At 36.6% G+C, this 14170-nt stretch overlaps 1 protein-coding gene across 7 annotated transcripts in view; it reads left to right on the top strand.

Moving 5' to 3' along the window:
- The window catches only part of LOC131157165 (uncharacterized), an 87478-nt gene that overhangs the window by 51534 nt on the left and 21774 nt on the right, over nucleotides 1–14170 (top strand). For 2 of the 7 annotated variants that reach the window (XM_058111106.1, XM_058111110.1), the window contains one exon: nucleotides 7484–7586. The exons of 1 other annotated variant lie outside the window; for it this stretch is intronic. In XM_058111106.1, the coding sequence (XP_057967089.1) occupies nucleotides 7484–7571 (88 nt within the window). In that variant the 3' untranslated portion in view covers nucleotides 7572–7586. Of the gene's footprint in view, nucleotides 1–5582; nucleotides 5985–7483; nucleotides 7822–14170 lie in introns of those variants that run through there. 4 more of the 7 variants (XM_058111109.1, XM_058111104.1, XM_058111107.1 and 1 more) reach the window with 4 other exon arrangements.

The raw sequence follows: 14170 nt of genomic DNA, 5'->3' as shown, positions 1-14170 counted from the left end.
AGGGGTTTTTAAGGGTGATATGGCTCATTTGCAAAGATGGCAAAAGATGTGATCAGGCTCGGATTAATATTTCTAAAACATGAGGGAAATTATCTGGCTTGAATGGGACTGCATTGTCACTGGAGAATGTGAGATTAGCTGCTTTTCACAGATGTCAAGTAGATTTGATGATGCTTCTTTGTATAGCCAGGGAGATTGGATGCTTCTTCTTTAAAGGTTCCAGGGATATCTGTTGCTTTTTTTAGCAGGCCCATACTGCTGTCCAACAGAATTCAGGGGTCCAATATCCTTGTGGAGAGGGCGTAAAAAGAGTTCATCTCAAGCCCCACAAATATCACTAGAGGATGGGAGTGTAGTTGAGCCTGTGCAGCAGAGGGTTTCAGAGAGGATGGGTACTACAGGTCTGGCTTCAGGCCAGATGTGCTGGTGAAGGAAAAACAGGTTCGTGGCATGTCTTCTCTGGCCAGAGATGTTAGTGTGAGTGGGCATCATGAGCTTTTTTCTAGTGGTCTGGGAGCAGGGGGCGGAATGTTTTGAATATTGATGAGTTTTCGAAAGGAGTTTGTATGGAGGATGGTTGTTAGGCATAGGTTTCAAGGAAGCAGAAAGTTCAGGCAAAGTTAAATTTTATTGCTGATCAGGAAAGAGATCGGGATGGTGCGAGATTTAGTAAGGCAAAGGTGGGGATGGATGGGGTGATGTATCGTGCTGAGTGTGCGCTGGATAGTGATTTTGATTTTCACGGAGGGTTACTTATGGATGAGGTTCGTGATATCAGATCTAAGAAGCACCAACACTGACAAGTGAAATGGGCATGACACGATACCGATCTAATGATATGGAAATTTTTAAAAAATGAGAATATAACACGGCAAGGATACGTCATTTATTTAATTAAACAAAATATGTATGTAGGTTATTTAGTATTGTTTTTTACTTTAAGAGGGTAAATATTGTGGTTAAGTAATTTTATCATAAATTATGGGCATTATTAATAAGCATGCTATTAACAAAAAAAAATTCCATCTTCAATCTGCATTCATATATTATTATTTGATATTAGACATCTATAAAAGTATCATCAGATCTGTAGCATAATCATAAAAAGTATAGCAAATAATGAAATCACCTAACAATAAAAATTAAGCAACTGACAGTAAGGAGCAAGAAAAACATTGTTCTAAGAACGAATAGTAATCTAGTGAAAAATTACAAGAAAAACACAAAAGACAAGTGGGGCCATCTGAGGAAGTTAATGCATTGGGAAGTGTATGGAAGTGTCAGAGCTGTGTTAGAAAATTAAATTAATTATTTAATTTCTGACAGGTGTTGGGAAAGTATTGGATTGACAAGCATCGGGCTGACAAGTGTCAGACGAGTGTTGGTGTCTGACGGTTATGGAACTCTTGACACTCAGAGGTTCTTGGAGTGTTGATGCTTATGATTCTTTTGATTTGTTGGGTGAAATTTCCAAAGCCTTCCTCTCCAGTGAATAGAGTGACTTCTATTTTTGAGAATGATGGAATAAGTGAGAAAAGAGACATGATTGAGCACACTGAGGCTGGTATTTGCCACCCCTGGGTCTCATCTTCAACGTTTTCTGGATAAAATGAGTTTGTGATTAGCTGATTTGGCAGGTAAGCAAGTTCGTTTGGATGGTGGTAAAGTCATGCTAAGAAGGGACAATGGGAACTAGTGAATTTGCAGTGCTTTATTAACTATGATGGAAAAGAGATTGAAAGGGGATTTCTTATGTACTTTTTGTTAGGTCTCTTTGGATGGTGGGCAGTACCATGTTGGTGTTAGGTCCAGCCCAATTTTTAAAAGCAGCCCAAGTTTTTATTTTCTGGAAGCCTATTAGGGCTGGCTATTTGTAAGGCACGGCTGGAGAGAGGCAAAAAAAAAAAAAAGTGGCTGCAGCTGTTCTTGAAATAGAGAGGAGCTGCAGAATTTCTGTCAGAGCAGTTTTGATCAAGCGATCGATCGGAAGGTCATTTGTGGTCTGATTTTGCTGAAATTTTGATAGCATGTTCAAGTCTCATCGACCTTTGTTCTGAACAGTGGAGATCTGTTTTGGAGCTCTGCAGACCCAGGTTTTGTGGAAGGAACAGTGGCTGCATTTTGGGCGATCTCCTGCAAACTCTTTGCTATTTATTTGGGAATTTGTTTTTGCTCCAAGTTTGTGAGCATTTTGTGGTGTTTGAGCTGCTATAAACTTGCTGCTTAAATTATAGTGGAGATTTTTTATTGGGTCCCTTAGGACCTGTGGTTTTTACCCTTCACATTGAAGGGGTTTTCCATGTTGAAATTGTGTTTCTATTGGTTGTGATTTTTCATGGGCTTCTGGAAGATTCTCAGTTGAATTTTTAGCTGAAATTATTGGTTTTCATTGCTGGATATTTTGCTTTTACTGGTTTATTGGTAGGGAAAGATTTATCCGTTGTGTTGGTATCGTTTTGTTGCCTTTCTTTCCTCACAAAGTGGTATCGGTGCAAAGGTTGATTTATTCTTAGTATAAACATGGATATCAACACAAGTAGGATGATAAATTTAAATGGCACAAATTATTTGTTGTGGAGTAATAAGATGAAAGATCTCCTATTTGTGAAAGCTCTGCATTTACCTGTTTTTGCTACTCAAAAACCCGAATACAAGATTGATAGGGAATGTAATTTTTGAGCATAGGAAAGTTTGTGGATTTACCGGCATTTTGTTGAAGAGAATGTGTATAATCATATTCAACATGGCACAAATGCTTGAACTTTGTGGGAGAAACTTGAAAATTTGTATGCTTCAAAAACCGACAATAATAAATGGTTTTTGCTTAAAAAAAATAATGCAGCTGAACTATAAAGAAGGAAGTTACATGGTTGATCATTTAAATGAATTTCAAGGAGTTATTGATCAATTGTCAGGTGTGGGCATACAATTTGATGATGAGATTATAGGACTTTGGATACTTGCTACTCTTCCTAATTCATGGGAAACTTTTTGAGTTTTACTTGGTAATTCTGCTCCTAATGGTACTGTGACCATGGAACTTGTCAAAGACTCAAAAGTAGTGTTTTGAATGAAGAAATGAGAAGAAGATCTTAGGGTTCATCCCAATCTGAAGTGCTTGTTACAGAAAATAGGGAGAGAAGTAAACAAAAAAAATGAAAGGGGTAATAAAAGTCGAAGCAAGTCAAGGTAAGATTGGCAATATTAAAAAATATTGCTATTAATGGAAGATAGAAAATAAGAGTGGCGGTGATAAGAAAGAGAAGAAGGATCATGAAAATAATAAGTTTGTTACCACGATTGTTGCAAATGATGTTGTTCTTGTCTATGATGATAATGTGATTAATATTGCTTGTCATGAGACAAGTTGGGTGGTTGATAGCGGTGCCTCTTTTCATGTGACTTCAAGGAAGGATTTCTTCACATCTTATGCTCTTGATGATTTTGGGGTCTTGAAAATGGGAAATGACTCAATTGTACCGGTAGGAGGCATGTGGATTGTTTGCTTAGAGACCAACATTGGAACAAGGTTGGTACTTAATGATGTCAAGCATGCATCTGGTGTTCATCTGCATTTGATCTCTACTAGTAGACTTGATGGTGATGGCTATTGTACCTTCTTTGGCAATGGACAATGGAGACTTACTAGAGGTAATCTAGTTGTGGCCCAAGACAATAAATTTTATAATTTATGCTTGATGAATGCTTCTATTTCTGTAAATTCTGTGAATGCGGTTGAGGGTGACAACTCATCAGAACTATGGCACAAAAGTCTTAGTCACATTAGTGAGAAAAGACTCTATTGTTTGGCTAAGAAGAATTTGCTGTCAGGGTTGAAATGTGCAAAGCTGAAAAGATTTGTTCACTACTTGGCTGGGGAAGTAGAAAAGGGTTTCTTTCAAGAACCATATTCCTTCCAGAAAAATAGATTTACTTGAATTGATACACTCAAATGTTTGCGGTCCAATGAAGGTAAGGACACATGGTGGTGCACTTTATTTTGTTACTTTTATTGATGACAACCATTCCATGAAACTTTGAGTTTATGCTTTAAAATCCAAGGATTAGGTGCTTGATGTGTTTGAAGTGTTTTAGGCTTCAGTTGAGAGAGAATCGGGAAAGAAGTTGAAATGGATTCACACTTATAATGTTGGTAAACATTGTAGCCCATTTGATGTGTATTTGCAGACTGCAGGGCATTAGACATCAAAAGACACCTCATAAAACTCAGTTGAATGGTTTAGCAGAATGGATGAACAGAACATTGGTAGAGAGAGTTAGAAGCTTGATTTCAGAAGCAAAACTACCTAGATCATTCTAGGGTGAGGCATCATATACTGTTGCATATGTGATTAATCTATCTCCCATTGTTGCAAGCTAATCTTCCTGACAGCGTTTGGTATGGGAAAGGTTGTCTCCTATGACCACTTGCGTGTATTTGGATGCAAAGCTTTTGTACTCGTGCCTAAGGATGAGAGGTCTAAGTTAGATGTCAAGACAAGGCAATGTATCTTCATTAGTTATGGTCAAGATGAATTTGGCTACATGTTTTATGATCAGGAAAGAAGAAACTTGTTAGAAGTCGTGACATGGTCTTCATGGAGGATCAAACCATTGAAGATATTGACAAGATAGAGAATTCAGAGTCTCAGGGTAGTGATTGCCTGAATGCCTGATTGACTTGGATCCATCTCCTCTTATAGATTTGTCTAGTGCAGTTGAGATTGGTAATCGGGAAGATGTGGAGGCAGATGTTCAAAATGATCATGTTAAGGAATATCATGAAGTTGTAAATAAGGAAGATGCCCCTATGCATGAAATTGTTGATAATCAGTCAGAGCCAGTTGTTGAACAACCTACAACTCCACTCAGAAGGTCTTCCAGAGAAAGAACTCCCTCTACTAGGTTCTCATCTAGTGAGTATGTACTTTTGACTGATGGGGGAGAACCTGATTGTTATGAAGAGACTATGGAAAGTGAATGGAAAGAAGAATGACTTGAAGAAATGAAAGATGAAATGAAGTCTCTACATGACAATCATACATTTGATCTTGTCAAGTTACCCAAAGACAAGAAAACATTGAAGAATGAATGGGTTTATAGGGTAAAACATGAAGATAATACTTCACAACTACAATACAAAGTCAAATTAGTTGTCAAAGGCTTTACTCAAAAAAAGGGGATTGATTTTGAGGATATCTTCATACTAATAGAGAAAATGTCTTCAATCCGTGTTCTTTTGGGCTTGGAAGCTAGTCTTGATTTAGAGGATGAGCAAATGGATGTGAAGATACTTTTCTCCATGGTGATTTGGAGGAGGAAATTTATATGAAGCATTTTAAGGTGAAAGGAAAATAGAATTATGTTTGTAGATTGAAGAAGAGCTTGTATGACCTGAAACATGCTCCTAGGCAATGGTACAAGAAGTTCGAGTCTGTTATGATTCAACAAGGCTACAGGAAGACTACATCTTATCATTGTTTATTTGTTTAAAAATTCTCTGATGATGACTTTATTATTTTGTTGTGGATTATGAGATATCTTCGTGGCACTACTGATTTGAAACTTTTTTATGGGTCTAGAAAACATGTGCTCGTTGGCTATACAAATTCAGACATAGCTGGACTTTGGACTCGAGGAAATCTACTTCAAACTATTTGATTACCTTTGCAGGGAGAGTTGTGGTTTGGCAATCCAGATTGCAAAAATGTGTTGCTTTCTTTGCTACAAAAGCTAAGTTCATTGCAGCTACTGAGACATGCAAAGAGTGACGTGGATGAAGGAGTTTGTGCGTAAACTTGGGTTCACTCAGAATAGGTGTGTTATTTTGTGATAATCAAAATGCTTTTCATCTTGGTAAGAATCCAGCCTTTCATGGTAGATCAAAGCATATTGATGTGAGATGTCATTGGATTCGAGATGTTTTGAACTCTAAGTTGCTTGAACTTGAAAAAATTCACACGGATGAAAATGTTGTTGATATGATGACAAAGATGGTGCCTTGTGAGAAACTTGAGCTGTTTTCCAAGACGGCCGACGTCAATTATCAGTGATAAGCTTGTTGAAGTGTCTCGTTCCTCTCATGGGCTGGAGGGGTAGATTTGTTAGGTCCAGCCCAATTTTTAAAAGGGGCCCGAGTTTTTATTTCTAGAAGCCCATTAGGGCTGGCTATTTATAAGGCATGGGTGGAGAGAGGCAAAATAAATAAATAAATGGCTTCATCTTTTTTTGAAATAGCGAGGAGTTGCAGAATTTCATAATTTCAATCAGAGCATTTTTTATCAAGCGGTCGATCGGAGGGTCATTTGTGGTCCAATTTTGCTGAAATTTTGACAGCACTGCGTTTTGGGTGATCTCTTGCAAACTCTTTGCTATTTATTTGTGATTCTTAATATATATATATATATATATCTGTGTGTGTTTGGGGATTTGTCTTTGCTCTATGTTTGTGGGTATTTTGTGGTGTTTGAGTTGTTGTAAACTTGCCCCTTAAATTATAGTGGAGTTTTTTTATTGGGTCTCTTAGGCCCCGTGGTTTTTACCCTTCACATTGAAGGGGTTTTTCATATTAAAATTGTGTCTCTATTGGGCGTGATTTTTCGTGTGCTTCTGGCAGATTCTTACTTGAATATTTTGCTGCGATTATTGGTTGTCATTGTTGGATATTGTGCTCTTCACTGGTTTATTGGCAAGGAAAGATTTATCCGTTGCGTTGGTTTTGTTTGTTGCCTTTCTTTCCCAATGTTAGGTTTGTTTTTTAGTTTTTTTTATTTTTATTTTGAGGATTTATTTTCCGCTATTGATTGTACTCCTTTTCTTTCTTAACATTTCTTTTTTTTATCGAAAATAAATAAAGATAGCTTTAGATATTTTAAGTTCTTTGTGGTGCAGGACTGATTGGAAACAGAGTCAGGTCGAAAATGACAGAAAATTAAGAGAAAACTAGAAGAACATAACATAATTGGGAAAAATAAAGTGAGGGAAAATTGAAGCAAGACTCAGTTTAAGGCGTAATTCTCAATATTTAGATCTGCCTTTCATGGTTATACATCAAGCCTTTAAATAGGCTTTCTCCTGTTACTAGATGAGGAAACAATCTCTAGAAAATATCAAATCCTTAAAAAATAGCCCAGCACATAATTGTAAACTATTTAAATCATAGAAACCCTAGATAATCATAAAGACCCTATATTATGTCTCTGCCTGTAGTAGACATAAAAATGTTGCTGAGTGTGATCCCCATCACTTAATCAAGAAATTGCTTCTCCAAAAAAGCCCCTCAATGCAGATTGCAGAATTTATAGGCTGCACACTATGTAGTCTAATTTTTTATGCCTGTATTTGTGCACTGTAATCTGTAATACAACTAAGGCCCAGTTTGGTGCTCTCATTTGTATTTTCTTAAGGATTGCTATATTTAAACGGTACATATCATGTCCTTTTTTATATGAGCTTAGGCAGTGCTGTCAAAGTTGCACTGTAGGAGTATGAGGAATCAGGCCAATGCACAGGATGGTAGTAGGCGATTATTGAAGCTTGAAGTATTTGTTGATAGAAAAAGAAATTTCTGAAGAGAGAAAAGAATTACCAGGCAAAGGATAAAGTATCCTTCTAAGGAGCAAAAGAAAAGGAGAAGTAAAAGAATAATGAAACATCATTTGTAATACTGCCAGCCAGACCCTCTGAAAATCTGAGAATCTGATCCTTTTGAAGCAATCAGAATAAAAATCCCAAAGGAAAGTGAGAAAATCAACTTTATCCCAAAGCAAAGTCAAAGACCACTCGTTAAAGACATGGTCATTTCGTTCCAACCAAATTCCCCAAACAACAAAGAGAGCAGGTGTCCACAATCTTCTAGCATCCTTGTTCTTACCAAATCCTCTAAAAGATGTAAGCAGCACTCCAGAGAATTCAGATGTCCAATTCTGAACGAAGAAACTAAACAGTCTATTCAACAAGCAGCAAGCAACTATGGTCCAAGAAGTCTGACCTGTTCAAACACATAAGACAAGCATCCAAGGATAAAGCGTTATATGGCTGCCTATCTGCAATATATTGTATTGAAGCTTGAATTATTAAAAACTGGTTCTAAATTCTAATATATTTTGATTGGTTAGCATGCAAGATAATTTTTTATGGTCAGTTTGGTCATTTATCATTATTGCTATGTGCTAGTGTTATGTTGGTAAACTTGAGCATTGCCACAGCCACCATGAAAACCGTAGCCTTATGTTGGTAAGCATGAGTATTGCCACAGCCACCCTGAAAACCGAAGCCTATGACCATAAATCCGCTGCTTGTCTACCATCATAGGAGAATTGCCAGCACTACCATATGTGATTGGCCTGAAAAACAGCCAGCAGCTGCCGGAAGCCACAACATTTGCTGGAAACTTCCTGGATTACACTGCCAGTACAGGAACACAAAAACCCTTTAGATTTTGTAAACACACTTTTACCCAACGTCCAATCTCAAATTTTGTTTCTTATGATTTTTTTTCACCCATGTATCACAATTTTTCTAGTACTCTGTCTTCTGTTGCTCTTCCAAAATTTATTTCTAAAGCCCTACTCGATTATGGGTGGAGGACTGCAATGATTGAAGAGATGCATGTGCTACAAGATTATGATACTTGGGAGTTGGTACCTCTTGATAAGTCTCTGGTTGTTTGTCTCTGGATGTATGCTATGAATGCCAATCCAGTTGGTGTCATGGCTCGTTTGAAGGCTCGTCTTGCTGCTAAGGGATATTGTCAAGTGTATGGTTTGATTTATTTAGACACAGTCTATCTAGTTACTAAAGCACGCTTGTTCATCTTCTTAGCCATCACGTGACATTGGTGAAGAATGCTTTCCCACATGGCGATCTTTAGGAGGAGGTCTATATGGAGGAACCTACCTAGGTTTGTTGCTCAATGGGGTGCATCTATGCAAAAAATCATTATATGGTTTAAAACAATCTCGTGGAGCATAGTTTAGACGATTTAATACTATAGTACTTGAGTTTGGCCTCCAATGTTGTGCAGTATATCACTTTGTCAGATTCTTTTTCGTTTATGTCGATGATTTTGTGAATACTGATGAGTGTTTTTGTGTGTGTGTGTGTGTGTCGATGATATTGGGATTATTGGTGGTGTGTATCAAAGTATACACGACCTAAAGCATTTCCTATAGACTAAGTTTTAGACCAAAGATTTGAGACCACTGAACTACTTCCTAGGTATAGAAGTATCTACATCTCATACGGAACACTTGTAATAGAGGAAGTATGTTCTTGATCTATTAGATAAGATTGGGTTGTCAGGATCCAAAAACATGTTGATACACCCATGGATCCTAATGGTAAGATAGATATGGGTGGTTTGTAGCCTGACATAGGATGGTACAATTGACTTGTTGGAAAGTTGAATCATCTTAGTCACTTTATTGGATATTTCTTTTGTAGTAAGTATTGTGAGTTAGTTTGATTCCTTGAGAAAAAGTCTTTAAGATGTAGTTATTTTGCATTTTGAGCTATCTCAAAGGTGCGTCTGGGAGAGGTCTTTTATATCAAGATTGAGATCACACTTATATTTAGGGATATATAAAAGCAAATTAGCTTGGTCAATTTCCAATAGAAGATCAACAATTAGGTATTGTATCTTTGTTACTAGTAATTTGGTCTCTCGAAAGAGTAAGAAACATGCCTAACCATAGTAGTGCCCATGGCTCACACTACATGTGAACTAGTTTGGTTGAAAAACATGTTGAAAGAATTGGGTTTTCCACATTCTCTGTCTATGAAGTTGATGTTTGATAACTGAGCTACTATTCATATTGACTTCAACCCGATCTTCGATGAGCAGACAAAACTCATTGAAGTTGATTGTCACTTTGTTTCGAAGAAACTTGTGCACAGGCTAACTACAATCATTCATTAGTTGTTTGATTTGCAACTTGCTAATTTATTCACGAAAGCCTTGGGGAGTGCTTATGTTAAATTCATATGTAACAAGCTAGGAGCATATGATATCTATGCTCCAACTTGAGGGGGAGCATTAATTGTTATTATGGTCATTAGAATTATTAGTATCTGTTAGCGTTATGTTGGTAAGTGTGAGTTTATAAAGTTTTTCGGTCATTGGTATGTACTTGACATTAATTATAAATAGAGGGAGAGATCTCTTGTTGTGCCTAGGTCTTCCATTTTACCCAATTCTTCAACAATAATAATAGAAGTATGAATGTGTAGTGTGTGTAAAACATTGTTTGACAAAAATGTCTTTATTTTTTTATGTTTGTTTACACAAAAATACCCTTAAATAGGTCTAAAAAAGTATGCTGTTTTATTTGACCAATTTTATCCTTTCTAAATTTTCTTAAACAAAATATCTTCACATTGCCAAAGTCTAGTTGCCAATGCCATTATTCTTCTTTAAGCATGATATACATTGTTGGTCCACAATCTAACAGCTTTAACTTTTTGGTGGAGAGGTAATTGAATTTGGTATCAGAGTAATGGTTGCCAGGAGGTTCCTGGTTCTAATCTTGTTGCCTGCATTTATTGTATGTGTTTTAAAAATATCTTATTCCATGTTATGGGTGTTATTTATCATTTGTTATCTCTCAACATGCAACTGGTATGCACAGGTAAGCTTTTAACTGAAGTGGTAATCTCTTATCTTCCAATGTATTATTGATTAAACAAGTTTGCATTGTGCATAAAGGATATCTTATTAAAACCAAAAATTATGAAACTAGAAAGCTCTACTTTAACTCATGAATTTTTTATCAAATGAACTGAAAAAAAAGCACTATAAATTGGACCAAAAGAAAAAATAATATATACTACAATGTGACCTTTAGTTCTTGTATTTAATAAATATATTCATTTATAGAACTAATAATAAACATATTTAATCAACATTATTCACTTGAAAAAGTTGCACGTAAGAAATTTGCTAGTAATAATAAAAGATATAAATAAAGCAGTCAATGTAGCCTACCACCCTGTTCATAGGGTGGGAAAGCATATTCCAAGAAACTAATATCAAATTCTGAATATATACACCAGTAGACTATTCATTTTAAGATTAAATTTCTTAAACAGTTCCTGGGCACAAAATAAGCTACCTTTGTTACGCTAGAACCTTGGATTAGATTCTCAATACATTCCCCACCCCCCCCCCCCCCCCCCTGCCGCCCCTACTGAAAATTTTTGGCTTGAAGCCTCTTCTCCACCCATGAAGGTGATAATACTGGGCTCATTTCGAACTCCGCCATCTCTGTTTGCTGATAATTTGTTTCTGGCTCCTCAAAATTCACCTTCTCAGTAGGAAGCACCTTAACCCGCCATACCTTAAATGTTCGATCCAAGCTTGCACTATAAACTAACAGTCCATGAACAGTATTCTCTCTTTCCAAAGAAGCAGCTAAGCATCTCACTGGCCCATGATGTCCTTCCATGACAGCAAGACATGAATGGAGGTTGTTTCCTTCCTCTCTCCTCCATATTCGTATTGTTGCATCATCCGAACCACTAAAGATTAGTTCCCCTATTGTTACTAGGCAAAGAACTGCAAGATTATGGCCTTTTAAAAATCCTCCATGGTTAAATCTGTTGGACATTCTCTCTTTTTCACAGAAGTTTATAAGCCCATCTGACGAGCCAGAGTAGAGGAAGCAAGTGCTGTGTGATGAGCTCAATGCCAAGGCGTTGACTGGAGAGAGTTGAAATTTCAGTGTCATGATGAGATTATGTGAGCTTTCTCCATAAACTCTTCTCCATATCTTTGCTGTGCCATCAGAGGAGCAGGTGAAAACACACCCATCTAGTTGATTGATGACAATGTCATTAACTCGACCTTCATGAGCCATGAAAGAATCAATACACCGATTTTCTAAGACCTTCCAAGCTTTTACAGTTTTGTCCCATGAGCCTGTGTATAAAATCTTCTCAACATGGTTGTAAGCAATGGAGGAGATGGAATCTTTGTGTTGATTGGTATTCTTCTTTGGAAACAGTAAGAACGAGTTTTTTCGAGGTAAGCTTGCAATCTTCTTTGGTCGAAAATTTTCTTTGAGTGTGACATCCCATGCACGAATTTTGCAGTCATTATGAGCAGAGAAGAGCAGGTTCCCACATGCCAAGATGGCTTGAACTTTTCCAGAATTCGCTTTAATATAGCCCATTTCAATACAATCCGGTTGCTTCCATGCATAAATTCGACTACTTTCAGAGCCTGTCAATATGAAATCTCTTGAGACTGCAATAGATAAGATGTTACCTTCATGGCGGTGGACAGAAGCCAAACAATGGTAGAGAAGAGTTGGAGAGGGAGATGAGTGTGCAGGAGAGAGTGCCCATGGCGTCTCGGGACTCATAAGTGACATTGGGATCGATGATGCGGAAGCAGATGATGTTCTTGCTGAAGCAATGTGGCAAGTGGAGTCCGATGTATTTTGACAGCTTCCAAAGGAAACTCTCCTGCCTAAATGTATATTTTTTCTTTCTTCATCCATGATGCTCCTAGGGGCTCTTTTGCCATAGATTTCCATGGCACCGGTGCGAAGAGATGGACTTACGCTTCAAGCACTGTCTGGGATTAAAGTTTGTTAAATATATATAGACCTGGAGCGGTTGGATGGGGGCCAGTTTAGGCTTTTAGGTCATTAGAGGGATGTCTCATCAATTTTTTACAGTGAGGGATCACTGTTGAGTGGGAAATTTTATAAACATGAGGGGAAATGAATGTTCTAAAGGATCATGCCTGAATTCGAGATCCTAAATACTACATGGTACAGAGGCAGCTGTGCATGCATTGAATTTAGCAAGTGAGAACTCAAGATAAAAAGTCTGCCACATCTAACCCAATTAAGTTCTGCCCTTGTGCTCTGTGCTTTCTATGCCCTTCCAACCACTCATCGTTTTTTTTCAGTAAATGATAAATTACTCGTCCATGGCTTTTAGTGCGGGTGTCATTTAAGATACCAATAATTTCTCTCTACTCTTCTCTGGGAAAAGTATGCTTCAGTTGATCGAAAGCTCACATTGTTTAATGAGGTGGTTTGGAAAGGCCTACTATCAAGCTCTCCTGGCCGTTGTCAGTATTGAATGATATCAGAGAATGTGATCTGGGTGTGGTGGTAAAAACACAGAAGCAAAAGATAAAAAATGCATTTCTCCTCTTTTGAAAAAGCAAAAAATAAAAAGAAACAATTTTAGGGCCTAAAAATTAATAAGAATAAAACATAAATTCAGTTGTTTTTTATTTTTATTTTTTACATATGTAGTTTTTTATTTTTTTTTATTTTTCAATAACCAAACATGAGAGGGTAGTTTTTTTTTATTTATTTTTCTTGAATTCATTGTCGTTATCTTTGAAAGTATTGATTTAGGATGAATTTGAATATAATTTTATATGATATCTTGTTTAATTCTTCACAACTTCAAGTTCAAATTTAAAATTTTAAGTTTTTAAAACTCTTAAACTTCCATTAAGGTTCCAACTAAGTGATAGCGGCCAATTGATACGTGTCTTCAGGCTCAACGTCTTGTTTTGCCATTTTAGAGTATTCAGGCTTCAACATCATAAATTAGAGGTTGCTTTTTATGGCGAGATGTCTTTTTCTTCCTTTCCCTGAGGATAAAGATAGTTGTAGCATTAAACATAATTTTGTAAAACTGTGTCATTTTCCAATAGGTCCCATTCTTCATTTACTATACACTAACTAAGGAAGCAGTCCGTCATTTAAAATTGTGCCAATGCCGGATTTCTTTATTTTTCAAACAATAGAAATTGGGCCATATAATTTAAAGTGGACGCTGTCGATCGGATGGACTCTTATGTCTATCCATGAAACCAAATGTCAGGCTGCTGCTAATCCGCAAAAATCTCCAACCCCTAAAATTTCATAGCCCAAAGAAAAAAATTTGTTTTGGTATAAAATTTCATTCTCACAGCCATTAACGGTCCGTTTTGATCAAGGAAAAGAAAAGAAAAACAAAATTTTTTTTTTTTAATTTTTTCATTATATTTTCCCTATATACCAAGTATTACTAAAAACAAATATTTATTTAATGTGGTTAAAAATTAAAAAAAAAAAATGTAAATGATGCCTAAAACTCATATTTTCATTCATTTTTATTTTATAAACAAATATAAGAAGTGGACTTCTTTACATTTTTAATT

This window comes from Malania oleifera, chromosome 6 (genome assembly GCF_029873635.1).
Source record: "Malania oleifera isolate guangnan ecotype guangnan chromosome 6, ASM2987363v1, whole genome shotgun sequence".
Classification (NCBI taxonomy): Eukaryota; Viridiplantae; Streptophyta; class Magnoliopsida; order Santalales; family Ximeniaceae; genus Malania; species Malania oleifera.
Note: the sequence above shows the minus strand (reverse complement) of the source record. Positions and strands in the feature narration are given on the sequence as shown.